The sequence below is a fragment of the Ammospiza nelsoni genome, chromosome 2 (genome assembly GCF_027579445.1).
Source record: "Ammospiza nelsoni isolate bAmmNel1 chromosome 2, bAmmNel1.pri, whole genome shotgun sequence".
Taxonomy (NCBI): Eukaryota; Metazoa; Chordata; class Aves; order Passeriformes; family Passerellidae; genus Ammospiza; species Ammospiza nelsoni.
The window spans coordinates 116,810,052-116,837,986 of NC_080634.1; the positions used below are offsets into that span (position 1 = coordinate 116,810,052).

The 27,935-nt window shown below is 43.1% G+C and overlaps 1 protein-coding gene across 1 annotated transcript; it reads right to left on the reverse strand.

Annotated features, from left to right (window-relative positions):
• Positions 1-1,273: 1,273 nt before the first annotated feature.
• Positions 1,274-27,929, reverse strand: SH3BGR (SH3 domain binding glutamate rich protein). Its single transcript, XM_059466336.1, has 7 exons — positions 27,698-27,929; positions 21,188-21,373; positions 14,890-14,970; positions 8,221-8,415; positions 5,115-5,144; positions 3,084-3,191; positions 1,274-1,761 (listed from the first exon to the last, which is right to left on the reverse strand). Exons 1-6 carry the CDS (start codon positions 27,740-27,742, stop codon positions 3,126-3,128), a joined length of 603 nt encoding a protein of 200 aa, XP_059322319.1. The 5' UTR covers positions 27,743-27,929; the 3' UTR covers positions 1,274-1,761; positions 3,084-3,125.
• Positions 27,930-27,935: the final 6 nt, after the last annotated feature.

The following is a 27,935-nucleotide window of genomic DNA, read 5'->3' on the forward strand; positions in this document are numbered from 1 at the left end:
TTGGGATGTTGTGGACTGGACACATCCCAGGCTGTAGGATCCATCTGGATTTGAGAATTTGTTGTGGACACATCCCAGGCTGTAGGATCCATTTATAACCCTGCTGTTCCTGACATTGCCCGATCCCTTCACATTGCAATTGTCAGCTTCCATAACATCCTGTGACGACAAATTCCAACATTTCCTGACTCACTCCATAAAAACATTCTCTCTCTTTTCTCTTTCAAGCCCATCTATTAATTTCATTGTGTCTGCTAATTTTCATTATGGTGTTGCAGGATTTTCTGACTCACTCTTCTGCATTCATCTTTATGATTTTTTTTTTTGTAGCTTCCTTGGCTTCCTCTCCAAATTGAAAAGTCTTTTCAGCCTCCTCATGGAGCAGCTATTTCCTCCCCTCCAGCTGCTGTTCTGTCTGTATTTCTCACATCCCCAGGTCTTCCCTGAGACCAGACTGCACAGCCTGTTCAACACAGCCAGGTCTGTATGGCTGCAAAGCCCTGCCATCCTGCTGACAGAGCATTTCCCTGGGTCTTGGCCACTGCTGCCCCTTGGGCTGATGATTTTGGAAGGAGCTGGAGCTGCGGCAGAGAGCCCAGAGGAGGTTCCAGGATGGGCAGAGGGATGGAGCAGCTCTGCTGGCAGGAAAGGCTGGCACAGCTGGCATTGCTCACCTGCACAGGAGAAGCTTTGGGCTGAGCTCAGGGTGGCCTTGCAGGGCCTGGAGGAGCCCCAGGAAAGCTGGAGAGAGACAATTGCCAGGGGATGCAGGGACAGCACACAGGGAATGGCTTCACACTGACAGAGGGCAGGGTTAGATTAGGTATCAGGAGGAAATTTTTCTCTGTGAGAGTGCTGAGGCCCTGGCAGAGTTTGTCCAGAGAAGTTCTGGCTGCCCTTGGATCCCTGGAAATGTCCAAGGCCAGGTTGGATGTTGGGGCTTGGAGCAGCCTGGCACAGTGGAAGGTGTCCCTGCCCAGACTGGAATGAGATGATCTTTATGGTCCCATTTCAATTCAGGCCATTTAATGATTCTATCATTTATGCAACTACTAAAGTCAAATGTTCCTGGATCCCTGGAAATGTCCAAGGCCAGGTTGGATGGAACTCTGAACAACCTCAGATAGTGGAAAGTGGATGATCTTTAGGGCCCTTCCAACCCAAACCCTTCCATGATTCTATGATTCCATGGTTTTGTAGAGCCCACAACCCTAAAGATGGAGAAAACATCTGCAGCAGAGTGAAATCAATGCTTTTGCAGACAAAGAGCAGATACGACAGAAAACACATTTATTTCAACTGCTGCACAATGGGAATCTCAATCATTTTCAAAAGCCAGCTGAGGGAGAAGTGACTCACATGGCTTGTGTACAGGAAGCCTCTTTGCAGTTTTCAGTGCTGAATTTCTTTTCCTCTGAAGTCACAGGGGTGTGAGTGCTGCTGAGTGGCAGCAAGGTGCTTGGCAGTGTTTGGACATGGAGACAGACGTGGTTCCTGCCCTGGAGAGCTCACAATCTAAATGTGACATGGACAAAACTATCCCAACACACAACAATTGACTGAAATAGCAGCTGTCAGACAGCAGATCCATTTCAACAAGCAACTGGAATACCAAATATATATATAAAGGTTACAGGTGGGACAGAGTGGTGGCTGTGCTCTGTTTGTGTTTTTGTGTTCACACAGGCACTAAAGGTGGTAGTGCTTTACTTGAGAAAGGGATTTTCTTTTCTTTGGTGGGGTGGCTCCAGCTGGTGCTTCCTGAACAAAAACAAAGAAAATTCAATTAGAACTCAGCACTTCTGTGAAGTCACAGATCTGAACTGTGGACAAGGCTGTGATGAATTAATCCCCCTGCAGCAGATGAAGCCGGATTTGGGAGAGGCAGCATGAAAGAAGTGATGGATTTCCTGCCCTGCTGAGGTGCTGGGAAATCCCACCTGCACCTGTCTGGTGAAACCTTTGGCAGCTACCTCAGAGTGTGAGTCAGCTGGGAATCCAGCCCAGGACAGGCTGGATGGGGCTTGGAGCAGCCTGGGACAGTGGAAGGTGTCCCTTCCCATGGCAGGGGGTGGAACTGGATCATCTTTAGGGTCCTTCCCAACCCAAACCATTCCATGAGTCTATGGATCCTAAAAGAGCATTTTGTGTCTGTGATCAGGCAAAGTCCCATCACCCAATGGAAAATCTGCTGGAAATTCCAACTCTCTTTTAAGTTTGAGTTTCTCCCCACTAAGTGATGTTGGGAGAGTAGCTAGGAATTGGAAAAGTACAAGGCTGTAGCTAATTCTAAGTCTTGTACCTACAAGATAGCGTGTCTTTGGGCTTAGCTGTAGTATGATAACAAATAGTGAAAGAGACATGAGAAAAGAGAGATGTAACTTCTAAGAGAGAAGAGCTGATGTTGTAGTGTAGCCAATTGACAGTGTAAATTACAGAATATTCATGAGCTTATTACTTGCTGTATAAGTGTCTGATGTTCTCTTCAATAAACGAAGCTTGCTGATCTCATATTGATCGTCTCAAGTTTTCCCTGCACCCGACAAATAGCTCATTCTGCAACAAAGTGATTTTCCCATCTCTATTTCAGTGCAGGGGAGGAGGGACGGAGGAAGGAGAAAACCCCAAAACCTGAAAATTAAAATTAGAAAGCACATGCTGACAGAGCTTGAGCAGTGCTGGTGTGTTCACACATCTATACAGGACAAACCCTGCCAGGTGCTTCCTCTTTTGAGGTTGTAAGTTTGGACTATTTTCAGTAATTTTATACTGAGTCATATTTCTCCTCAGGTTCCTCTTTCATACCAATATTTTAAGTTTTCAACTAAATTTGAGAGAGGAATTCATGTGAGGCATAGAGCTCCTAAAAGCTGCAGTGGAATCAGTAGCTGAGTAAGAGAGGAGAGGGATGAAATCTTATTCCATGTGAAGTACAAGCTACAACAGCTAAATCTACTTTTGAGTCATCAGCTGGGTACTTTGTGCATGGAAACTTCGCCCATCCACAACAATAATTTAAAAAATTGCTGATTTATGTTACTTTAAGGGTATTTAGAAACTGTGCTTGATGTCTCAATATTTACCTGAAAACCTGTTCAAGAAATATTGTGTCATAGGGAGCTGTACTAAGACTCTTCCTGCTCCTCCACCTCTTCCTTTTCTTCTCCCTCTCCTTGCTTTTCTTCTTCTTCCTATTTTTTTAAATAGAAAATATTTGTAGTTACCATATAGGAATTGAAAGAAAAAAAAATAAACAGTCTTGAAATGCAAAGCTCTGCTTTTACAACTGTTCTCTTTCTAGTAAATGCATTTGAGATTCAAAAACAGAATTAATGTATAGAGCTGGAATATAAAATCCCTCTTCTTAGATTAGAACACATGGTTAAGCTGCAAATAGGGGCTCAAAATCAAAATAAGAATATGAAATACGTGTAAATATGATAAAAAATTTAGTATTTTTAATTATATACACTTTGCCGAAGCAGTAAACAACTAAAGATTCATGCCATCGGGACTAGACTCCTGGATGATCTAAAAATCTGAAAGCTGGGATTTGTGTGACACAGACAACAATCTCTGCTTATTCTTTTTCTAGAGTAAATGAAGCTCTACTCTGAAAAAGAGCTGGAAATTGCTTTGAGGGCTCCTCTGCTCCTCTTCCAGCCATCTCCTGTCCAAAGGCACTCCCAGGTGCATAAATCAATTTATCTCAAGCTGCCACTCCTTCACAAACTGCTTGGACTGCAGAAGTGATGTGAATTTCTTCCTGGCATGATCAAATAACCAATCAAAGAATCAATAATGAGCTTTCAGCCAGGACTGCAGGTCGTACATGAGCAGCACAGACCTTTGTTTCTCCTCCCAGACACCTCCTGTCTGTGCAGGAGTCACACCTGAGGTGCTGAGGTGAAATCCTGCTTAAATACCTGCTTGGGAATGGAGCTGTTGGAAGCAGATTCCTGGTTTCAGCTGTTTTTCAGGGAAAAACATTGCACTAAAGAATCACTCTGCAAAACCAGAAATGCAATACAAACATCTGTGGATGAGAAGTTCTTATGGCCAAGGAGTATTGCCTCTCTGGGCATTTTCCCTGAGGAAAGGTGTCTTTTTTATCTCATGAGAACTCTGACACAGGGCCAGGAGAGCACACACACACAAGCCACATCTTTCAAATATTACCAACTTCCATCCAAAATTCAAATCAATTAACTTTTACAGGGGGAAAAATTATTCTTTCTCTTGCTTGGAGCTTTAGTTGGTGGTGCCAGGGTAACACTAACCAGGCTTGGTGACCCTCAGCAGCCTCTCTGCACTCTGCTGATGGCTCCAGGAGCTTTGGGGTAAGGAAAACAAATCCTGGGAGGAGCAGCTGAGGGAGCTGGGGAGGCTCAGCCTGGAGAAAAAGGGGGCTCAGGGGGGACCTCAGTGCTCTGCACAGCTCCTGACAGGAGGAGCAGGGGAAAAAATGAGAAGAAATGGCCTCAGATGGCACCAGAGCAGGCTCAGGTTGGAGACTGGCACAGAAAATTTCCCTGGCAGAGTGGTCAGGCCTTGGGCTGAGCTGCCCAGGGAGGTTTGGAGTCACTGAATTGTCCCAGAGCAGTCTGGATGTGGCCCTTGGGGACAGGGATTGGGGTGATGCTGGTGGGGCTGGGGTGGCACTGGGTGATCCTGGAGGTTTGGGCAGAGCAGAGAAGTGTTTGAGGATTTGCACCTGGCTGTTAGAAATTCTCACGAGGGAAATATCTCCTTTATGGGCAGAGCTGCCTAAATTGTCAGAATGAGTTTTCACACTGAAAATGCAATCACAGCATGGTGTCAGCCAGTGATTATCAAAGATGGACTTGTCATGGGAGTCCTTGGCAAATTTTATTGAAGGCTCTGTGACAGACAATTTCCCTTCCATTTACAGCTTTTAATGATTAAAGGCCCGTCTCTGTTCCCAGTCAGTAACACCACAATAGGACCAATCATTATCTCTAGCAGAATATGACTGTGGTGAGTTTACTGTCATGAATAAGAATTTCCCAGCTTTTGAGTGAAGCAAAAGGACTGAAAAGGAATTAAATACACACAAACAAAAGATGATTATAAAATATCCAGGTGTACTATACCCCTGTTGCTGCATGCTCTTCCTCTCCTTCCTACAGAAGAGATACAAAAGAAAACATTGAAAAGATAAATTAAAGAAAGAATATCAGAAATGACACAGGGTAAACACAGCAGAAGTTAAACACTGAATTTAGGAAAATTATGTGGAATTCACTGGATTCATTTGGAGATACTGTCCTCCAAATTAACTCACAAAGCACATTCAAGCTTAACTTTTATATTAGAAAAGGACTATAAAATCATTAAATTGAGCTCCCTTTTCCTCAGTTACTTCCAATCAAAACTGCTTCATTGGCAAGCAAAGATTTGGAGCTGGGTTTTGTTTCCTTGTTCAGGTGGAGTTTCTATGGGTTTTTTTGGTAATTAGCTGGTTGACAAAATGCAAGTAAATCAGAATTATAGAGTCTTATCTATGCTATATATCATAATTCAGAATCTGGCTTGTGATTCTGCTAAGTGTTGTAGGCTGCAACAGATGCCTTGGCTCAACAGGGAATAAAAAATAATACAAGCTGGTTTTAGACTGTAGATTGAGCAGAAGTGATGAGAGAGATAAAAAAGAAAAAAATTTTTGAATAGAATTTAATGTTAGATGCTAAGCTGGCTATGGGGGAAAGAGCTGATCCTACACAAAACCCCAAAGACAAGAAGCAAATGTCACAGTGCCACACAGAAGGCTGAGGGGTTAATTTGAGTTCTCATGGAATGACTTAAGGGAGTGAGCTGCAGTGCCAGGGTTTAAATATGGCCTGGGGAATTGCTGAGACAGGATACAGACTTGCATTATAACATGATTTTTGAACATGTTTCTAAAATAATTTTGCCCTGAAGGGAGCCTGTACTGAAAACTGATTTAACTGGGACAGCACTTAAAAAATACCCGAACCTCCAAGCTTAAATCTGAAGTCAAAATCAGCCACTGATACCACAGAAAATTTATCACCAGCACATGGAGTGACCAGCAGGCTCCATGTGAGCTGGAGCTCAGTCTTCTCTTCAGGAAACTCAAAACCAAAGGAGACAAAGCAGGAATGGGAGGCACTGCATCCATGCAGGCAAAAAAACCCTGGAACTTCTGCATTTCTGCATCTCCCAGGAGCAGCAGCAGGATTTGGAGAGAGCTGCAACCTCTGCATGAACATCCCCTGATGCTGAGCTCTGGAGCCTCCTGAAACCTGGAGCCTCCCTGCAGCTCCAGGGCTGAGCCAGCCCCAGTTTGTTCTGGTTTCTCACTGGTGAAGGCTGAGGTGACTTCCAGAATTTTCCACAGCGCTGATATTTCTCCTGCAAAGCCACTGGAGAAAAGCTGGCTTGGTTACACCCCACAAATGGGAGTCATTTTGGAGGGGGTTTGGAGCAGTGCTAAATAAGCCAAAATTCCAGCACTGAATTCCCACTGGAATATTAATTCAGCCATGGAACATAGAACTGCCATCTTTCAAATGTTTGTGTTGAAAATACCTCTATCCTTTAGGAGTTAACATCCAGGGGAGATACTCTGATGGAACCTGGCAGTCTTTGAGCATCTTTACTTTCATCAAACCCTGCTCAGGTTTGGAAATGGTATTTTTACTTTCTTTTACAAGCAAAAAATGAGATAGAGAGACAAAAGGTGGAATTCATCTCGCTGTAGCTGCCTCAGAGCTGCTCTTCTCATCTAACCCTGTCCTCTGTGTGCTGTCTGTAGTGAGTGAGAATAGCAGAATTCCTACAGAATGATTCATGCCATCCCAACAGAAGTGATAATTGGGATGAACTATAGCAAGGCAGGCAGATGCCACAGCACTGAAGTGATTTGTCCTGGGTGACACGAGAGGTGGGTGGTGGAACAGGGCAAAAAGTGTTTTCTGTGCTCTCTCCTCTGCCTCTCTGCTCCCTGAAAAGCTACAAAGAAATCTGTATTTTCCACTTTTAACTCCAATCCTTTCTGTGAGAAGTGGAGCAAGGTGCTGGTTGCATAGGAGTGGTGCTGCATGATGTCAGTGCAAAGCCTCTCCTCCACAGCTGCCTGACACATTTGCAGACAAATTCCAACATTCTGCTCTCATTTGAAAAGCATTAAAGCAGAATGCCAGCCAGAAGGGCAAGGCACCCAAGCCAGGCAGCATTTTTGGCTCCTCTTATGAGCCAAAAAAAGGAGTTTGATGGCACTCACCTGCCAGCTGAAATTCACAGCAACATGAAAAGTGCTTGGATATAATTTTCCTTAAGGAGGAATTTAGTTCCCACTGAGGACTGTCTGTCCTCATCACTGTTTTGAAATTATGAGTGGGACTTCCCAGTGGCTGAGATGTGCCTGAGGCTGTGTAAAGGGCTGTGTAAAAGGGGCTTTTCCAGCCCAGCAGTGACCAGATCAGCCACTATTAAAAAGGGCAGTGGGGAAAGGCCTAGAGAGAGATGTTTCCTCTGGAGAAATATTGCAGCTAGATGAAAACAAAAACCACCCAAACTTCATTTATTCTGATCTTTGATGTAAGAGATGATGCATTTGTGCTGGATATTCCCCAGGGACCATCTGATCTCCAAACACAGAAGAACCTGAGAAGCAGGCCTGGCTCCCTGGGAAGAGTCAGCACCCAAATAAAGCCACCCTTAAAGGACACCCTGAGCTGCACTTTGAGATCTGGAGTACCAGAGCAGGAGCAGACAGCAAGGAAAACATTGGCCTCCCTTTCTCCCTTTCTTCTTTCCTCCAGGGGATTCTGCAAGGCCTGGAAAAGTCACTGTCAGATCTGCAGCAAACATTTACAGGCAGATTTATGAGCACTGCACTTGCTGGCCATTAAGAGCAGCAATTTGTTTTTTTATCCAGGCAGGACTCAGATGTCTAGTCCTAAATTACCCTCCATAACTAGACTCTGGTTCCCAATAACATCAAAATAAAATGAAAAGCTTGTGGTAACAAGTGGCAAAAGGCAGCTGCTGATATTCAAGAATCAGAGGAAAGTTTTATCCAGGTATGATATCATCCTGATATCAAAGAAAACACATCCAAAAGACATTCTGCAATCAGTCACCCTGAGGCATACCAGGAGGCCTTGTGGGTTTATGTTCCATGTGCTTAGCACAGCTAAAACCCTCAGATCACAAAGAGAAAGGAGAAATTACCTGTTGACCTTCTGGTGGTGTCTGGCCAGGCTGAGCCTCTTCAGGAGCTCCTTCTTCTGCCTTGTCTTCTGTGTGTGCCTCAGTTTCCTTTGTGGCATCAGAATGTTCATCCTTGGAATCAGATTTATCTTCTGTGGCTTCTGACTTCTCCTCTGTGGCTTCTGACTTCTCTGTGGCATCAGACTTTTCAGTTTCCTGGCAGCAAAGGGGAACTCATGGTCAGCTTCAGGGCACATAATCAACAACTCATTTCTATAAAATTCTTGAGATTCTTGTTTTTGGGAAAGTGTTTTTCTATTTTTGCTTCAGCTCTCAAATGAAAATACCTCCTTTTAGGGTGTATTTATCCTGTGAAAAGAACACTTGCTGGCATGCTGACCAGGTGGGATCTGTGTGGGGAAAACATGAATTCAAGCACTTCTCAGCATAGCAGGTTCTCTAATCTTCCTCTGCAAAGTTCAACAAAAACCAAAGTTCACGCTGATGACACATTTGAGTTTCAGGGCAAAAAACCCCTTTTTCCACCAGCATGAATTCTAATTAATCATCATCCAAAAGCTCCAGGAAAACAGAAGTAATAAAGGATTTCACATTTAGTCTCTTAACTTTCTTGCTTAAAAACACCAGGAAACTCTTTCCACATCAGTCACTCAAGCCCATTTATTCCAGCACCATACCCAAGCACCTCCTGGGAAGTTCTTTGTTTGACAAAAATCCTGGTGTCCTTTCAGCCAGGTGGCTCTGAAAGGTCACAGTGGCTCCCACACTGTGTCAGACAAAAGGAGGCCTCGAGTGGCACAGCAGAAATATGATGAAATGCAAGAGCATGAAGTGCAAAGTCACCTTATTTGGGGACAGGCAGTTCTGGATCAGACATTAGAAAGTGATTTTTCTATTGCACTTTGGGAGCTTGTCAGTTAATGATCATCAAGGAACAAAAAGATGGATGTATTTAAGTAAGCATGGGATAACTGAGCCATGAGGGTGATGTGACAATAAAAGAGGTAAAAAATGTGATCCTCACATGCATGAGGTGAGGCAAAGCCTCCTCAGATTGCTCTGTGCCATCCCAGTCACTCAGGCTCAAAAAGGAGAAACTCAGCCTGGAGCAGGTGCAGAGAGAGCTCCGGGAACATCTGAGGGAGTGGAGAGCCTGTCTTATGAAAGGGGGACAAAAAAAGTTCATTGCTTTCATCTGTTGGAAGTGATGCTGTGAGGGGATATGGTGGCACTCCCAAAATAGATCAGAGTAAACATCAGACAGGGATAGGACAGGGAGGAGTGCTGAGGGAGATGCAAAGTGAGTACAAACTGGCTATGAGGAAAAATTCTAATCATCATTAGTGGGAGATTTCAGAAGTGATCTGTAGTAGAGAGGTAAAGGACCTTACTCATTAAAAGGAAATTTGACCCCCTCTGATGGGTGTTATCTGGGGTGGGTTCCTCTGGCACTCAGGGGAGCTCCTGTCCTGTGCCATCCTGAGTCCCACAGGCTTTGGGAAGAGCAGCACATCCCTGAGGGGGCACAAACTGCTTCCCCATCCCTGTGACCCAGCTCTTACAGCTCAGCCCCCTGCTTGCTTTGGGGTTTGCTGCTTTTCCATCATTTCATTTGTCTCCACAGTTCAACAGAAGCCCTCATTCATGTTCCCCTGTCCTTTAAACTTCACAATCCTCCTCCAGTGTCCCCATGATGATTTCCTCAGCCAGTGCTCTCGTTCTGCAGAACAGGGCGTGGCTGGCTGGCTTTTATCCCCAGAGCTGCTGGCTGAGGGATCTTTGTCCAGGATGTGCTGTGGGACATAAGAGATGGGCTCCTGATGACATCTCTGCTGGATGGGGACAGAAATGACAGAAAGGAGCTCAGCAGTGTTAGGAAGCAGATTCCACAGCAGTTTGATGTTTTTGCTGAAACCTGACTGCCTGTAAGGCTTGGTGCTCTTTTGGCAATTGTCTCCTGAGTTGTGGAAAGTCAGTTTTACATCCAAAGTCAGTTTTACACCCAAGTTCCCTGCAGTGAAAGGAGAGTAGGCACAAAGGTCCCTAAGCTCTCCTTCCTCTGGAAGTGGAACAGGAGCTGATCAAGATGAAAAAGCTTTAAAAAGCAAAACTTTCCTAGCTCACAGCACTTTCACACTCTGTCCCACAGCTGCACAAGGGTTGCTGCCAGCACGTGGGAGATGCTGGGGAGAGGGATGAGCAGCTGGAGGGGAGCAGAAGGAGCCAGAGGAAGGAGGAGGGAGAAAAGAGAATTTCTTTTTCTGGCAATATCGTCTCATTTCAAGTGCACATAAAACTGTGGGCTCACTGTACTCTGGTGCTGGTGGCATTGTTATTAAAAATCTACAGATCTACAGAGACATTTGTTTGGCTTGGTTTGTTGTTTATTTTTTTTTTCCCAGAAGCCAAAAAATGTTTGAAGATTGAAATATGTAGTAACACAAACATACACTGAAATTCTCTTGTGCAACATTGTGTTAATACGTTATTTTCTTAAGGAAATGGAAACTACCTAGAGGTACTTTCTTTGCAGAAGTTCCTCAAATGAAAAGGGCAGTGTTAATGAAAATTAAATTAATAGAATCACTGACCATGATGTGGGTTGAAAGGGACCTTTAAGATCATCTCTTTCCAACCTCCTTGCCATGGGCAGGGACACCAGACCTGGTTATTCAGAGCCCCATCCAACCTGCTCTTGAAATAGATTAAATATTTATTTTCAGCACAAATATTAACATTTCATTAAAATCCATACACTCAGGATTTTTGGCTGGGACATAAAATACATAAGAACCACAGAGAGCACCCTGGTTAAAATGACCCTTTTGTGTGAATCCATCTCAGATGAATCACATACTTAGATCATAAGGCACAAAAAAGAGTTGTAGCTGAGAGAAATAAACTCTAGAAGCAGCATGTTATCAGCCAGAACACACACACACACAGAGTTCTTGTTAATTATATGGAGAACTCTGACATTCAGAACAGCATTGCTACACTGGCTCTCCATAGAAACACCGAATTTCATTTTCAGCGAATTCAAAATGAAGTACCATTTCTAAAGATTGGCTGACATGTCATTTTCTCTTTAAATAAATTGCACACAGCACAAATTTGTAATTCAAAGCAGATTTAGGAGAAGCCTTTTTCCACTAACTTAAGCTTGAGTATCTACAGATTTGGGGATATCAAGATTGTGGATATTAAGATCAAGAATAGTGGGATTAAGGCTTCAAGTATGTACAGTATTTGAAAACAGACCCTGAAATCACAGGAATCACTGAGTTCACTGAGTCAGACTAAGCATAAAAGTGGTGCTAGCTTTAAAAAAATGCACCCAGCTTTTGAGACTGACACACCTGACCCCAAACATAAAAACTACACTAATTATAGCTTAGATCTACACGTGTATCCTATTGAGACATCACTACTCAGGCCAATAGTCCAAGATTAAACAGGGCCTCTGAGAAATCTGTCACAGATTTGAGTGATCTTTGGGTCTTAAATCTCAGCCTGCCCTGAACCATGTTTGGAACTAATCCAGACCAGGTACTCCTCCAGGTGAGGAGGTATTTGGTATTAACAGATTAAATTACTTATTAACACAAACACTACATCTGCTGCTTCTCTCAGGCACAGAAAACTGTTCTGCTCAGCCCTGCTAAATGGTGCTTTAGAAAACACAAAAACCATTGTGGTCAGGAGGGAACAGGAGAGAGTGTGACGGGAGCTAACAGACTTTTGCTGAAGCACCACAAATATGGATTTGTTTCCTGTAAAGTCACTGAATTTTATGGGCACATTGCACCCTTTAAGGCAATAGATGTACTTAGTATGATAAAATCACAGAATCACTGAATTATTTGGGTTGGAAGGGACCTTAAAGATCATCTTGTTTCATGGGCAGGGACACCTTCACTATCCCAGGGTGCTCAGAGCTCCATCCAGCCTGGCTTTGGACATTTCCAGGGATCCAGGGGCAGCCACAGCTGCTCTGGGCACCCTGGGCCAGGCCCTCCCCACCCTCACAAGGTGAAATTTTTTTCCTAAAATCTGATCTGAACCTGTAAATTTTCTGCTTGAATCCACTCCCTGTGTGCTGTCCCTGCATCCCCTGGCAATTGTCTCTCTCCAGCTTTCCTGGGGCTCCTCCAGGCCCTGCAAGGCCACCCTGAGCTCAGCCCAAAGCTTCTCCTGTGCAGGTGAGCAATGCCAGCTGTGCCAGCCTTTCCTGCCAGCAGAGCTGCTCCATCCCTCTGCCCATCCTGGAGCCTGCTCTGGGCTCTCTGCAGCAGCTCCAGCTCCTCCCTGGCTGGGGCAGGGCTGGATGAAGCACTCTAATATACAGAATACACTAATTTATAGAAACAACAGATCAAGAGAATCTGCAGAATTGAATGTGTATTTTGCACTCAGCAATGGCAATTAATTGGCAATAAATTTAACTACAAGTATTTTGTTGGGAAGTTATAATTTGTTGAGGGAGCCCCAAAAGGTTCATCTGCTTCCTCAGATGGAAGGAAATAAGCTCAAAACAGTCCTGGTCAAGATGCTGTTGGATTGTGCTGTGAAACAGCACCATGGCCAATAAAGAACTTCTCCAGTCTCGGTGCAGTATGAGACAAAAGATGGATGGAAAAAGAAATAGAATGTTTTAAGACAAGAGTATCAAACAGGTATCAGCTTCATATTAATCTTTGTCATGTCTCAGCACAGTAAAAATCTCTAGAAAGAAAATGCTCACTGCCTTGTGGTGATTCCATGCTTCATAGTTTGCTTCTTCATTCCAGAAAAGCAAAAACCCCAAACCCACACATTTTTTTAAGAAGGGATTATTAGGAAGCCTTGTCATATGTGTCACCATCACCATCTCTTCCACATCTTATTTATAATTCCAGATTTATGCTGCTGGAAATCAGTGTCACGAGCCATGCATTGTGCTTATCTGAGGTGGAGCTGGCAGAGAATGAGGGGGAAGCAGAAAGAGCAGCAGAAGCAGAGCAGGAGAATTCTTTTCTTGACAAAGCAGGCAGCCTCTGCTGCAGTGAAGATGCTGAGAAACACCTCTGCAATAAGTGTGTGTGTCTCTCACAAACAGGAATAGACTCTGAAAGGGAGACTGTCAGAATTCCACATTTCACAGGGACTTTACAAACACTCTCACTTACTTGTGCTCTCTGGCCTGAAGCCACCACCAAGGCAGCAGTTAATCACTGTAAACAAGACTTGCCTGCTACCAAAGGCACTGACAAACAAATCTGCCCAGCAGAATGTACCAAACATATTATTTTCAACATTTCCAAGGCTGTCACGAAGTAGAAACAGTAATAGCCTCTGCTGACAGCTGGGAAGGAATGAATTCTGAGAAATTGTTACTTTGCTGCACAGATATGGAATCTACCAGGACCTTGCATGAAGAAGCAGATAATCTGTGGAGTGGGAAGGTGGAAAAATGCAATTTTCTTTATCTCACTGATTCTCCACATATCTTTTATAATGCCTATAATATGTAATACCTGCAGTCCTTTAAGCCTTTCATGGCTTTGTGGATGTTAATTAAATGAATTCTCACAAGACCCTTGTGAGGTAGGCACGTCATTTTTATTTCCCTGGGTGGGAGATGGCTCAGCTAAAGCAGAAAGTTTAAATCACTCTCCTTATCATGCAGGGACTCAGTGGCAAAGACATCTATAACAACTGGGATATTTAAAACACCCCTGAGTGCGTTTTCAACTGTGGCTCTCAAAGCATTTAGCAAAGGCTCTTTTTTTTTTTTTTTCTCTGCTTTTACAGAAGAGGATAAAGAAATATCTCCAATGGTGTTTTTCACTCAAAGCTGCTGCAGTTGTACCAAGGCAGATCTCCTGCTCCAAGGCACCTCCCAGCCAGGTCACCACAATGCAGCAGAGCTCTCCTGTGGCTCTGGCTCGTCACTCTCTTGATTAATTCCTTTTGTTGGCTCACCCACGTTAAAGATGGTAATATTTCATGAGCTCAGGGTAGCAGAGCTGTAACAGTTATAAAACTTCTAATTAGAAGAAGATTGTAATAAAGAAAAAACACATTGGTTTCTGTAAAAAACAACACTAGGGGGAAAAAAAATAAAAAAGAAAATGGAGGGGGTTTTTTGCCAGAAATGTATTAGAACATTGTCAAAATGTGATGGAGAACCACAGGCAGAGCTGCCAAAGGGACTTGGAGAAGGGCTGGGTGAGCCCTTTCCTCCTGCAGAGAGAGGGAGAGAGTTCCATGGTGCCAGTGAAGGATGGGATGGGTCTGATCCCAACCCTGTGGTGGGGACCAGGACTGGCCCTGCCCAATGTGATCAGGAGCAAGAGATTTCTTGTAAACAACACCACCTAGAAATTGTGTGAGGGAGCCTGCAACACTTAAAAGCTGAACATAATAAAACACTCTTTGTGTCAACAACAACAACAAACCCATCAGCTGGAGCCATGGTAACGAGCCTGCAGTGAAAGAAGGCAAGAAAGAAGTATTTTCTACTATTTACTGAAGCAGCCACTTTTTTCCCCCCTAAGAACACTTTGCTGCTCCAACATCTAACATATTGCTTGCCACTGCCTCTTAAGCGACATGCTGAGTCACTGCCAGTGTTCATCTTTTATTAAAATCAAATAAATGATGCCCATGGAAGGCAGAAGTACATACCTTTGTGCCTGGAGGAGGAGCAAGGCCCAGGAACGAATAAATGATATTTTCTTCCTTGGCAGAGAAAAAGGATTCAAAATCCTAAGAAAGGAACAAACAAACAACAGAGAATTGGTATCAAAAATCAAACAAAAAGCACAGGAGAAGAGGCAAATTAAGGAAGTTTTGTTATCCCCAGCCCAGGCAAATCCTACCTAGATGAGAATGACCATGCATTTGTACAATTGTCTGCATTATCCAAGCCCCAGGAAGAAAACACAGATAAAGGGAGTTTCACACAGAGTGGCAAAATGAAGAAATGAGCAAATCTCTCCAGAGACTTACACTTTAATTATATCCCATCCACGGCAGAATCAGATAAAATTAAGTGTCTCATTTTAACGTGCCTCAGCTGTACACTCCAAGGCAAAGCTATTCTTTGAAATGTTAAAATAAAACTTGCTGTGAGTAAGGACACAAAATACCCTGGAACTTCTTTATGGCGAATAAAGGCAACAGTCAACATGATAGCTCGAGTGAAATGGTAACAAGGAAACTTCATTTTAGAGAAAGGCAGTCTGGTTAGAAAATTATGTTATTTTCAGACTAACTTAGGGAAGGGTTGTGCTGTTCTCTCTGATATCCATGTACCAGCCAAAATGTCTTGTGCACTGGTGAAATGAAATTATAAAATCATTACATTAAATGCCTGTTTTCAGTGGAGATGGAACTGAGAAGATCAGAGATGCCTCCTATCCTGCCAGCCACAGCTTGCATGCCCTTTACTGCTTTCACCTGCACAGCACTCTTATCCATTAAGGAAGTTTTGCTATCACTACTATCACTGGGAACTTCACAGCTCACATCTTACACAGGTAAAATCAAGAAATATTTAAGTTCCAGCAGAATCTCCAGTTAGAGTGACTGGCCCAGCATCCCAGCCAGCTCTGAGACAGGAGACTGAACATGTCCTGCTGAGTCCTACCCTGCTGCCTTGATCATGTTATCATCCTTCCTCTAATCCCAAATACCTCCAGGAATAGAAGCCTGTAAATAATAAGGTGCTGAATCATCCTTGAGACTTGTTTGTAAAGCCAGGGTAGGAGTTGAGCTGTTTTATTGAGCTGTTTTAGTATTTCCACAGTATAAATTATTGGAAAGGCTGCAGTGGATGGTTTTGAAGTGACTTTAATGCCAACAAGAGTGGAATTGATGACATTTCAGTGCAGTTTGGAAGAGCTTTACAGACAGGACAAATGACAGCCCAATTCAGTGATTTATCTGAGGGACAGATTGGCTTTCACACAGTCACACCCAGGGGGAACTGCTCTGTCTGGGAGAAGCCCTGGAGCACATCTTGCTGCTGCTCCAGGGCACCCATTTCTCAGACCATCCTCTCATCCAAGCCAGGCACTGTCTGCATCTGGCTCATGGATTAAGGATTGGATCGTGGATTTTTTTTCAGCAAACAAGAAAATGAGGATTTTCTGCAATTTGAAGGGATGGAATTTGACATGGCCACACAAACACAGGAAATTTCCCTACTCAAAGCAGCCTGAGCCAACCTTGACAAGACATGGCAAGAGCTGGGGAACAAAGAGAAGACAACAACAAGGAAAAGCCATGAAGTGGACTTGATATTTTATAGGACTTTTTGAGGAAAAGTAGCCCATGGCAAGTGTACTAAAATCCTCCAGAAACACAAAGCCTTGTAGATAAGCAGACCTGAGGACACAAGTAAAATGTATGAATGACCAGACAAGTCCTTATCAGAAGTGGGAATAATCTTCTATGATATCAGGGGCTCCTTGGCAACAGGGAGTGTGCAATGACATCCCACAGTAAATGGAAGGTCACTTATTTCCTTACATTGAGGAGAAAGCTATCATGTATTAAATTAGAGATAAAGGAAAGCCCACAGTGATCATGGAATAGTTTTTTATGGTGTATCTGCAGCCATGCTTTACTAATGGTGACTTGTTCACATCTCCATTTGCTGAATGACTAAAGATAACTCTTCCCATGGCAGGCAGTAAGAAAAATAAGCAGGAGCAATTTACTTCAGGTAAGCAATTGTATTTTATCTGGATGAAAAGACATAAATGGTCTAAGTGGTGCAATTTGTCAAGTGGACATCAGCAGAAGATTCTTCTCTTCCCCCAGTGCTAGGAACAGCACCAGGTCAGAGCACAGAGAGAGAGCATGGAAACACCATCCTTGGAGTCTTTTGCAATTCAGAAGGCCAAAGCCCCAGACAATATAAGCTAACTTTAAAGCTAACCTGCTCTGAGTAGCAGGCTGGACTACAAACCTCCAGAGGTTCCTGTATTTCCATAAATTTCACTTTAGCAGTTACATAAATGATAGAATCATAAAATGGCCTGAGTTGGGACAGGACCAAAAGATCATCTCATTCCAGCCTGGGCAGAGACACCTTCCACTGTGCCAGGTTTCTCCAAGCCCCAATGTCCAGCCTGGCCTTGGGCACTGCCAGGGATCCACGGGCAGCCAAAATTTCTCTGGACAACCTTTTCTAATGCATCACTACCCTCAGGAAGGAATTCCTTCCTAATATCTAATCTCATCTTCCTCTCTTCAGTGTGAAGCCATTCCCTGTGTGCTGTCCCTGCATCCCCTGGCAATTGTCTCTCTCCAGCTTTCCTGGGGCTCCTCCAGGCCCTGCAAGGCCACCCTGAGCTCAGCCCAAAGCTTCTCCTGTGCAGGTGAGCAATGCCAGCTGTGCCAGCCTTTCCTGCCAGCAGAGCTGCTCCATCCCTCTGCCCATCCTGGAGCCTCCTCTGGGCTCTGCAGCAGCTCCAGCTCCTCCCTGCGCTGGGGCAGCTCTGCAGGTGGGAAATCACCTGAGGGGACACAGGGACAAAATCCTCCTCTCACCTCTGCCCACACTGCTCTGGATGCAGTTCAGGACACGGTCTCTGGGCTGCAAATGTACATTCCAACATCAAATAAAAGCCTTACCTAATAATTCAGAGATGTTTTTTAAAGTACACACAAGGGAACTTTATTCTACAGATTTCAGTTTACAGAAGAAAACAGAGACTTCAGCTTACAAAGAAAACCAGAAGTTTACATCTCCTTTCTCTCTTAGTTTTCTAAGGGTTTTTGTCAAGCAAAAGAAAAGACAAGAGCAACAGAGTGCTCAGTATATTTAACAAGTGGCACAGATGCCGACGTCTGTCTAGACATGAGCAAAGAAGCAGCTTAAGAAAAAGATCAAATGAGGACATAATTGCCAGCACTGCTGGATTAGAATGGGTACTTGAAATTGGTGCTGTAGCCAGGCTCACAAAATGAATCAATTTCTAATCTATTTCTTCAAGTGGCAATACCAAAGATCTGGGAGAAAAATAAGATCTGAGTTATTTTATCAGCTATTTTATAGTTTTATGCTTCTCTGACCTCATGGAAATGCTGCTCCCAGGCAATGTACCTTTATAAAAATCCCTCTGTAAGAATCCTCCACTTTGCAGTACAAGCTGTGGAGTGGAGCAGCTCTTCATGGTCACCCAGAAAATGAAGATACAGAAAATGTAACAGCAGGAAAGCAGATGTGCAGAGGGACTGACTTTGCTTTTTTATCCTGTCATTCTATTCTAGCACAAACAGAAGACTCCTCACCTGTCCTCCTTTGCTTTCCACCACTCCAAAAATTTCACTGAACTGCAGAAGAGGACACTGGACAATGTCCCAAAGGACCATTCCTCCAAGGCAGGAACCATTGCCTCACTCTGATCCACTGGTTCTGACTCTCCTTTAAATGAGGTAATGAGGTGATCTCCTGAAAATAATGCATTTTCTGATGTCTGACTTGAACTTTCTTTGCTGTTATTTTCTTCCCTTACAGCTCATCCCACCTCCAGTGGATGCAGAGCAGAACACATTTTACAAAAACATATTTTATAAAATCCTAGATAATTCAGGTGGGAAGAAACCTCAGGAGACCGCCTAGACCAACCTCCAGCTCAAAGCAGGGTCAATACTGAACTCAGACCAATAATTCACTTTTTGCCACAGCCCTTAAAATAGTTGAAAGCTGTCATGTCTCTCTCCAAACCTCTCTTTCTCAGATTAAGAAAGGAAATATTTAATCTTGGCTTTTTATCTCCCAAGGCCAGATCTCCCAGGCCATCATGATGTAATGTGTGTACACAGTGCACATGTGTGAATGGTAACCAAACATTGATAAGAACAACTGATAAGACCATTGATAAGAAGGGAAATGTGGGAAAATAGTGAACCCAGAAAGAGGAATGGGGGAAAATGAAATGTAACAGATTTGATCTAAAAAAAAAGACTGACTGTGAACAGAGAAAATAAAAATTAGCAGGAAGGAGAAAGGGAAAATATCTTACAAAAAAAATGAGAGGTGTAAAGAGCTTGACTTGTTTAGCTCAGCAAAATGAAGATTAATAGAGGATACAATCCCCATTTACAAATATACTGGATTGGGCTGTTGAAGCTAAAGGGTGATTTGGGCATAGCAGGATATGGGAATGAACTGCCTGCATTTAGCCAGGATACAAATCCAAAGGTTTTTAGATGCCACAAGAGTGAAGCCCTTAAAAACTGATGAGAGCAATATATTTTAAAAAGACTTTCATGAATTCAGGATACTGCACTGGAGTCACACAGACCCTTGCAATCCTCAGGGATATTTTTAATAAAATGACTGAGGCCAAAGGAGTGGGACACAGGGGAAGATGCATCAGACAAACATTAAGCAGCCTGAAACAATTCTGGATTTCTGGATAGCTCTGCTGGCAGAATGCAAATCCCCAGGGTTTGATTGTAGAACATGTCACTTGGGAGGATTTTGCAGCAGTTTGGCAGCCCCTGGCCATGTTCTCAGCCCACATCACACTCCCTGTGCAGCTCCCTCGAGGCACCTTCCCCTGGGGAGAAGGGGAAGGCTCATGCACTGATAGGAGTCTCATTACCTTATTTATTTGGAAATAATGATGCCATAAATTAGGCTTTGTTATGCACCCACTGGGATCATTAGCTCTGAGCTTTGAGAGCTGGGCACATGAGAATTCTGGAGACTTTTAGACTAATTGTAAATTTGATTCAGTTTTTAAATCAGTAGCTGCAACTTCTTTCCCCATGGAGGTGTTTTTGCAAAGGAGTATTTCTTCACTTGCATTTATTTCAATATGTAGATTATTTGGCTTCCTGAAATAGCTTCAGATATGCAGGAAAAACTGTCTATTTATCATTTACTGTCAAGACTGACCAGTTGCAACACTTTATAAGGCAATTATTCTTTAATTCCTCATATACTTCTCCAAGGAACATCAGAAATATTTATTGCAGCACTGGCTGCCACACAATCCAGAGTTAGATATATCAAATTATACTTTTTATTGGTGCAGACTGGATGCTGAAATGCACATGAGCTCCAACACACCAACTTCTCTTTTAGGAATTCTATGAGAAAACAAGGAAACAGCTGCACTCCAATATTCATATTATGAACTTTTGCTTTGAGAGCACTGAAGTTAATTCTGAAAACTCAGTGGCATGAAAATCCCAGTACAACCTTGCAGGAGTTCACACTGGATTTGTGCAGTAACTCCAAACCAGGCTCACTGTGTTCCCTGCATTCCAGAGCACTTTGCAGGTCCATTCCAGCCAGCAGATCTCAGCACTTTCCACACTGGGCATTTCCACCCAGACTGGGAGAAAATAAAAGATTTCAGATTATCTCTTTTGATTCACAGTCCTAATATTCATGCTGGAACATTATTATCTTTCTGTGCTTTGAACAAACTGTCTCAAGAGAAAGAACCTGTTATAAGCACATATGAAAATATAAAAGCATCTGATGAGTGCTACAGTTGCTGTTCTGGAGGCTTGGATGTTTATTGAATAAGCAATATAATGCCACTAATTCAAACCACATTCTAGAACTATTCCAGTAAACAAACATTCCTATTTATTTGTATAATATAACGGAAAAATAAGATTGCTATTCCCAGCTTTGGGTACCTCAGATATCTACTTGATGTCCTTGATAAGTCCAAACAAACAAAATATCAATACTCTTCATCAAAATTAACTGAAACTTCAAGAACTTTCTCCAGGCAGTTTTCCCTCCATTCATATTTTGCTTTCAAAAATAAAAAAATCTGTTTTGTTGCTTTTCTGTACTAAAAAACTGTTTCCTGAGAATTGTTCTTTCACAGTGAATCTCAAATTGTTTTAAGGAGTTGGTTTGACACTTCCTATTAATGGAAAAGAGTCCCTTTCTGTGAGAAACCACTCTCTGGAATATTTAAATTTCCCAACAGCTTCTTACCCCACAGTACCGCTCCTCGTTGAAGATCTGTGGAGGGAGGGGAATTCCATTCTGAGGCTTTTTTTCACCTGGGACATTCTCTCTCATCCATTTCCTGTTGTCCTCATCTCCTGCAATGTCCATTTGCTGGAAGTCAATCTTGTTGGCCTCTAAAAAGCCCACGACTTCTTGCTGCTTCTTTTTTATCTGGGTGGGGAAGAGGGAGAACAACATTCTTTCTTTAAAATGAAAATGGTTTTCTAAAAGCAACTGGTGTTATAAGAATTCAGGCAAGTTTGTCAAGTTTAGAGAAGTTTTAGGTTGGAAAAGGCTCCAAGATCATTGAGTGCAATCTTTGGCCAAACCCCCCCTTGTCCCCAGCCCAGAGCTCTGAGTGTGACATCCAGTTATTCCTTGGGCACCTCCAGGGATGGGGATCTAAACCTCCCTGGCAGCCTGTTCCAATTCTTTTTCCATGGAAAAAAATCTTCCTGAAAGTTGGAAGTTCCTGAAGTGGGATTCACTTTTCCAGTAGCCCTCAAACCTTTTGAAGCTGAGATTCAACACTTTCTGTCAGCACCCAGAGTGCTGCCACTCCATCCCTCCCACCACACAGCCGCGCCCCAGCTCCCTTCTTTCCTCCCTGGATGCAGTGACAGCTCCAGCTGAGGAATGAGGCTCGGCAGGAAGCCTCCTACTGTGTTCTCAGATCTGGGAATGTGCTGTACAGATACCCATGGTGATCCTGCCTCAAGCCAGCAAAGGTCAGAAAATGTACAAATTTTCCTCAGCATGGTACAGCCTCCTTCTTCCTCCAACCTAAGTGACATTCAGCTTTCTGTGAGCCACATTTCTCTTGTCTCTGTTCTTTAAGGTTAGGCATAAATAAATTTCACAGAATCAGAATCACACAGTAGTTGGGATTGGAAGGGATCTTCCAAGGCAGGGTCACCTGGAGCAGGTGACACAGAACGTGTCCAGGTGGGTTTGGAATGTCTCCAGAGAAGGGGAATCCTTGTTCTCCCTGGGCAGCTGTTCCAGGGCTTTTTCACCCTCAGTGTAAAAAGTTCTTCCTCACATGGAGGTGGAACTTCTTGAGTTTTAGTTTATGGCCCCTGCTCCCTGAGATATAATATATTAATATGAGTTAAGGCTCAAGAAAATCCAGCACAGCTGAGCTCCTGTGCTTAAATAAATCCCCAATTACAGAACGACATTCCAGTTGGACCACGAAGAACATATTATGTACAAATAAATCTTGTTACACACAGCTTCTGTGACACCTGAAATTCACTCATGGCCCTTTTATTCCCTCTGATGCTGGTTCTGTGCAGGCACTGAGCTTATAACCCACCCATTTACTCTGAAAATGTAACACTCACTGACTTTCCCTACTAAAGGAATGCAGCTTTTAAAGAACTTGCCACCAGACACAGCTGGAATGAGGCATCAAGGTAATTTTTATATCTTGTGATTTGAAACCACATCCTCCAGATGTCAGACATCTGAACACCTGAAATTAAAGTGACACCAAGCTAGTGTAAATCAGAGGGACAGGCAATGAGATGAGAAGTAAATCAGGGATTATGTATTTCCATAATCTAATAAAACAGAAGAGCTGAAGTAGAGTGATAGCCTATTATCCTGGAAAGATGAATTCTCATGAGTAGATAAAATGTTTTTCCTTATACAAACAAAGAAGCATCTGTCTATACGCAGGCTTGCTAATAAAAAATAACAAACATAAAATTCTGTACATTTTTGTGACAACAGAGGTTTGCAGTGAGCTAAAGAAAGTGCATCACTTTGAATGAAAACACTAATCCAAAGTGGTCAAAAGCCATTCAGCTGACAGAGTTCAAAGCTGCTTATTTCTATTCTTATTTTCTCTTTTTAAACAGAAACAATCTCATTACTGCCCATTTAGCTGCAGAGTTATTTGCAGAACACATTCAGGCAGCAGAAAGGATTGCTCAAGGGACATTTCACTGGAGAAAGTGGCAGGATAATGCTTGTGTAAATGGTTAATAAAATCTGCAGGAGCCAGCAGCAGGATAACATCACATGCTCTGAGAGCCAGGCCACTCGAGTGCTGGCAGCTGCAAGGGCAGGGTCAGCCTGTCCCTCTGGACGCAGGCACTGCAGGAGATGGGGCTCCTGGAATAACTGCTGCTCCAGACAGACGCTGCCTCTGAGGAGATAATGGACATGGAGCCAGAGATCCTGTGCTCCCCTGCTCATGAAAGCTCTCACTTTTAAACTTGGCTTAATTTCTCTTCAGCCTGAGGTTCATAATGCACAGGCAGCACCAGGCCTGAAAGCAAAAGATTGCCTGAAAAAGTTAATGCTGAGGTAAAGCAGTGAAGTTTCATGGAGTTATGCTGCTTAAGGAAAAGGCAAGGAGCTTCTGACTATGACAATGAGATAAACAGAGCAGAGTGCGAAAGACGCCAATCACTTGTTTTTTACCAATTTAATTTACCAAATTTAAAATTTTAAAAGTTTAACAGTAATAAAATGGTTATCAAAAGAGTAATACAATTAGAGTAATAATAATTTGGACAATTTGGATTAGGACAATATGAGACAATAGAAACAAAGAGTTACAGACAGTCCGGGTACCTTTTCCTGGGCAGCACAAGTCCAAAAAAGGACCCCCGTTAACAGAGGATTAACCCTTAAAAACAACAGCCTGTTGCATATTCATACACCTCATCCATGGTGCATAAATTCCATTCAAACACAGGATTCTGTCTGGGCAGTGTCAGCTTCTTCCTCTGAATCCTGACAGCGCCTTCGAGGCGGGAAGAAGTTCATTTCTTCTGATAATGGGGCAATAAATTCTCTTTCTCTGAAAGGTTCAGGTGTCCTGTGGCTGCTACCTCACTGCCAGTTCTTTCTTTAAAAAATGTATCCTACATAGCACAGTTTCTATTTTAACATTTTTTATAACCTAAAACTATATTTAACACACTACTTAAGAGAATTAATACAGCATAACTTTATAACACAACACATAGAATATTCATTTGAATATTTGTGAAAAGCCAATCATAAAATACATGCATTTTTCACAAGAGTATGTGCTGTGCCTTAGGGCTCACCATCACTGGGGTTTAGGCAGAGCAAAAGACTTGGGACTCAACCAAGTGTGAAACCACAAAGCAAACCTTTGTTGTGGGTGGCACTAAGTGGGCAACCAAAAAAATCTCTCCAGGAAGCAGCACTGACAGAGGGAAATTTAGGGTGCAACAACACAAAGGACATGCAAAGGCTTTCCCAGAATAAATGAGATGCAGGGGCTTGCTTGTGCCCTCCGTTGTCTGGTGGCATGGGAAGAATTCAAATTACTTGGGCATAGATTACTTGGAAAGTGGTGATGAGCAGGATATTATTTCAGCAATGCCAGTTTTTCTTTCAGCAAAGCTTGAGTTGCACCACCCCTAGCTACTAGTTCCTTAAAATCATAATAAAAAATTTTGTTTTAAATAAATGTTATCTAGCTAGAGTGTAAGAATTGCCAGAGAGGTTGTGGAATTTGCATCCCTGGAAGTGTTCAAGGCCAGGCTGGCTGACAGAATCACAGAATGGTTTGGGTTGGAAGGGATCATCTCATCTTAAAGATCATTTCACTGCAACCCCCTGCATGGGCAGGGACACCTTTCACTATCTGAGGCTGCTCCAAGCCCCATACAACCTTCCACTTCCAGGGTTCCAGGGACAGCCATAGATTCCCTGGGAAACCTGTGCCAGGGCTTATCACCCTCACAAGGAAGAATTTAACCTTAATATTTAATCTAACCCTTTATTCCTTCATTTTAAGGCCATTCCCTGTGTGCTGTCCCTGCATGCCCTGGCAATTGTCTCTCTCCAGCTTTCCTGGGGCTCCTCCAGGCCCTGCAAGGCCACCCTGAGCTCAGCCCAAAGCTTCTCCTGTGCAGGTGAGCAATGCCAGCTGTGCCAGCCTTTCCTGCCAGCAGAGCTGCTCCATCCCTCTGCCCATCCTGGAGCCTCCTCTGGGCTCTGCAGCAGCTCCAGCTCCTCCCTGGCTGGGGCAGCTCTGCAGCTGGGAAATCACCTGAGGGGGCACAGGGACACAATCCCATCCCTTCCCTGCTGGTTATGCTGTTTTTGATGATGATTTGAAGGGGGGAAAGTTCATTAAATGTCACCAAAAGCACAGGAAATAGAAGTAGTTTAGAGGTGTCATAACCACAAGCAGCAGAAAGCAAGACTCTAAGAAGTCCTCTGTGAGACATGAATCCTCTTTCTCCCACAATTCAGAATCTTGCAGGATTCTAAATTTTAAACACCCCTGTGACTAGCAGCAACATTATTTTATTTTTTTTATTGCTTGCTCCAAGCCAAGCATTTAGTGCTTTTTAGTGTTATAAATAAATGTCTCCACTTCTGCCTGCCTTAATGAATAGTTCAATATCAGCTAAGTCTGGAGCAGAAAGATAATAAAGCTGGAGATATTTAAAATAAATTTTTGAAGCATCAAGGGGAAAAATTCAGACTGCAGATTTGCCCCAGAGCCACAGTGAATTATAACACTCCTGCATCTGATCCACAGCACCAGAATGTCACTGGGTTCACTGCTTTCACTTGCACAAAGTATTTATTAACATGAAAACCACTTGCAATGGCTAGGGTGACCATGTAGTACATAAAATGGAGAATTTTTCATTCTTTGCCAGTGATCCTCTGCTGATTTACACCAGAGGCTTGGCCCATCTTATCCTGAATTCAAAATCAACACCATGCATTTCATGGGAACAGCCACCAAATTTGAAGAGTTCACCAGTACTAATAGGACAATTTAAACTTCCAATTTAAACTGTTTAGGGATTAAATTAATTCCCCTCAGGAAAAGCTGTACATGCTTGATACAACATTTCTATTTAATAGAATAGGATTTTGGTGATATATTGAGGTTTGTGCTAACTCCCTGTGTGAGTGAATTTATTTTATTTTATATATACCAGAACTCATTAAAGGTTTGTTGAAAGATACCTTCCATCCATGTTCATCAGAAAATGTGGAAAACTGCTTCAGGTGTACTTGGCATTGCAGTTCAGAATCAGTGATCTGAGCACATGCTGAGATTGCTACAGACACACACACACCCATCACACCAGAAAGGGGCAAATACAGAGGAATATCACCCTGTGAAGATTCCTTAATTTTATTCTGGAATCTCTAGATCAAAACAGGCCAAACAGGAGCAAGAAGAGTGCTCATGCAAAGCACATGGCAATTTATAAAATGAATGTTTTATTACAAGTTGCGAGCTACCAAACCTGAAATTCCCAACTTTCTCTTCTTTTGTTTTCCTCTTGTATCTGAAGCTTATTATTAAAAATTAAAAAAAAAATTAAAAGAATGCTAAATATCAATAGTAATTTTAGAATGTAAGGCTTAGGAACAGGCTGGTGAGAGAGCTGCAAATTTCCTCAGCAAGGAAGGAAATGAACTTCGGTAAAGGACTCTTGGTTCATTTCCTACAGATGATGGTCCCATAAATGGGGGGTGTTTTTTGGAGCTTTTCCACTCTGGAATCTTCTTAAAGAAATGCAGCTGGTGTCAGGGAAATAGAGATGTAGTTGGAGCTCTGTGCAAGCCCCAGCCAGTTTGTTTAGCCGTGTCACTGGGAGGGAGAGGGAGGCAGTGCCAAAGGAAAACTGCAACCTGAGCTCATCTGGGAACTGGATATAAAAGGAAACAGTCCTTCCCCGGTTCCCACCTCCCACGGACTTCCAACCTCCCTACTATTCACATGCCCTTCCCTTCAGCTGATACTCTCTGCTGACAGCTACAGCAGTAGATCTCAATGCTAAAAATCATCAGTATAGCATTTCAACAGACACACACACACACCAAAAAAAAAAAAACCCAAGTAATAAAACCCAACCAAACACCAACAAACAAACAAAACCCGAAAATCCAAACAAACATAAACAGTTAAACCATCCCCAAAAATCCAAACAAGAAAAAACCCAGAAAAACACAAACAAATAAACACAAACAAACAAAACCAAAAAGAAGACACCAAGGAAACAAAATACCTCCCAAAAACCAGGAAAAGAAGGAGCTTGGGAAATAAGTTTTTTTAACTTTATCCAGCTCCAGGTTCTTTCTTAGGCAGAGTTCCCCCTTTGCAGGAGCAGTGTCCCAAAGTCTCTTTTAAAAACAAACAATTTTCTTCTGTAAACAATCCAGTGTCGCTTTTGCACAAACACAATACCCACTGGTTCCTTCTTCAGTTTATATATATTGCAAATAATTTCCCAAACATCAGTAAATCTACGAAGTGACAGGTAATTTAGATGTAAATGTTGTAAAAGCTCACACGGACAGGAATTCTCTACACCTTGAGCAACCTTCAAGAATCAGCTGGTCAGGGCAGAATAAAAATAATAAAATTCTAAGAATTCCAGTGGGTTTTTCATCACATGCAGGCTCTTTCCTGGCATTTCTTGGGCTAATTCCCCACCCTGATCCCAGGAGGATGTTAAAGGTGTCACCTACCGCTGTAGAGCCCGAAGATGTGGCCACAAACACTTTGATCACCATGCTGGCAGCGGTGGGAGTGAATCAGCAGAGCAGCCCTGCTACCCACGAGTCACCACGATCCCTGGAGGAATCCAAAATGTCCCTGAGCTCCTGGGCTAAGCCGGGCGCTAAATGGATGCTCCCTCCCCCCTGCAGCCCGGCTGCTTTGCCCTCTCTCCCTCTCCTCGGGGTCCCGGCTTTTCCCACTCCATTG

What these genes read in the sequence shown, in the direction of transcription:
- SH3BGR (XM_059466336.1), bottom strand. Translation starts at nt 27,742, where the DNA reads ATGGTGATCAAAGTGTTTGTGGCCACATCTTCGGGCTCTACAGCG. An exon ending in CATCTTCGGGCTCTACAGCG is followed by an intron (nt 21,374 to 27,697) that starts GTAGGTGACACC and finishes TTCCCCACCCAG; the next exon opens with ATAAAAAAGAAGCAGCAAGA. An exon ending in AAGAGCATGCAGCAACAGGG is followed by an intron (nt 3,192 to 5,114) that starts GTATAGTACACC and finishes TTAAAAAAATAG; the next exon opens with GAAGAAGAAGAAAAGCAAGG.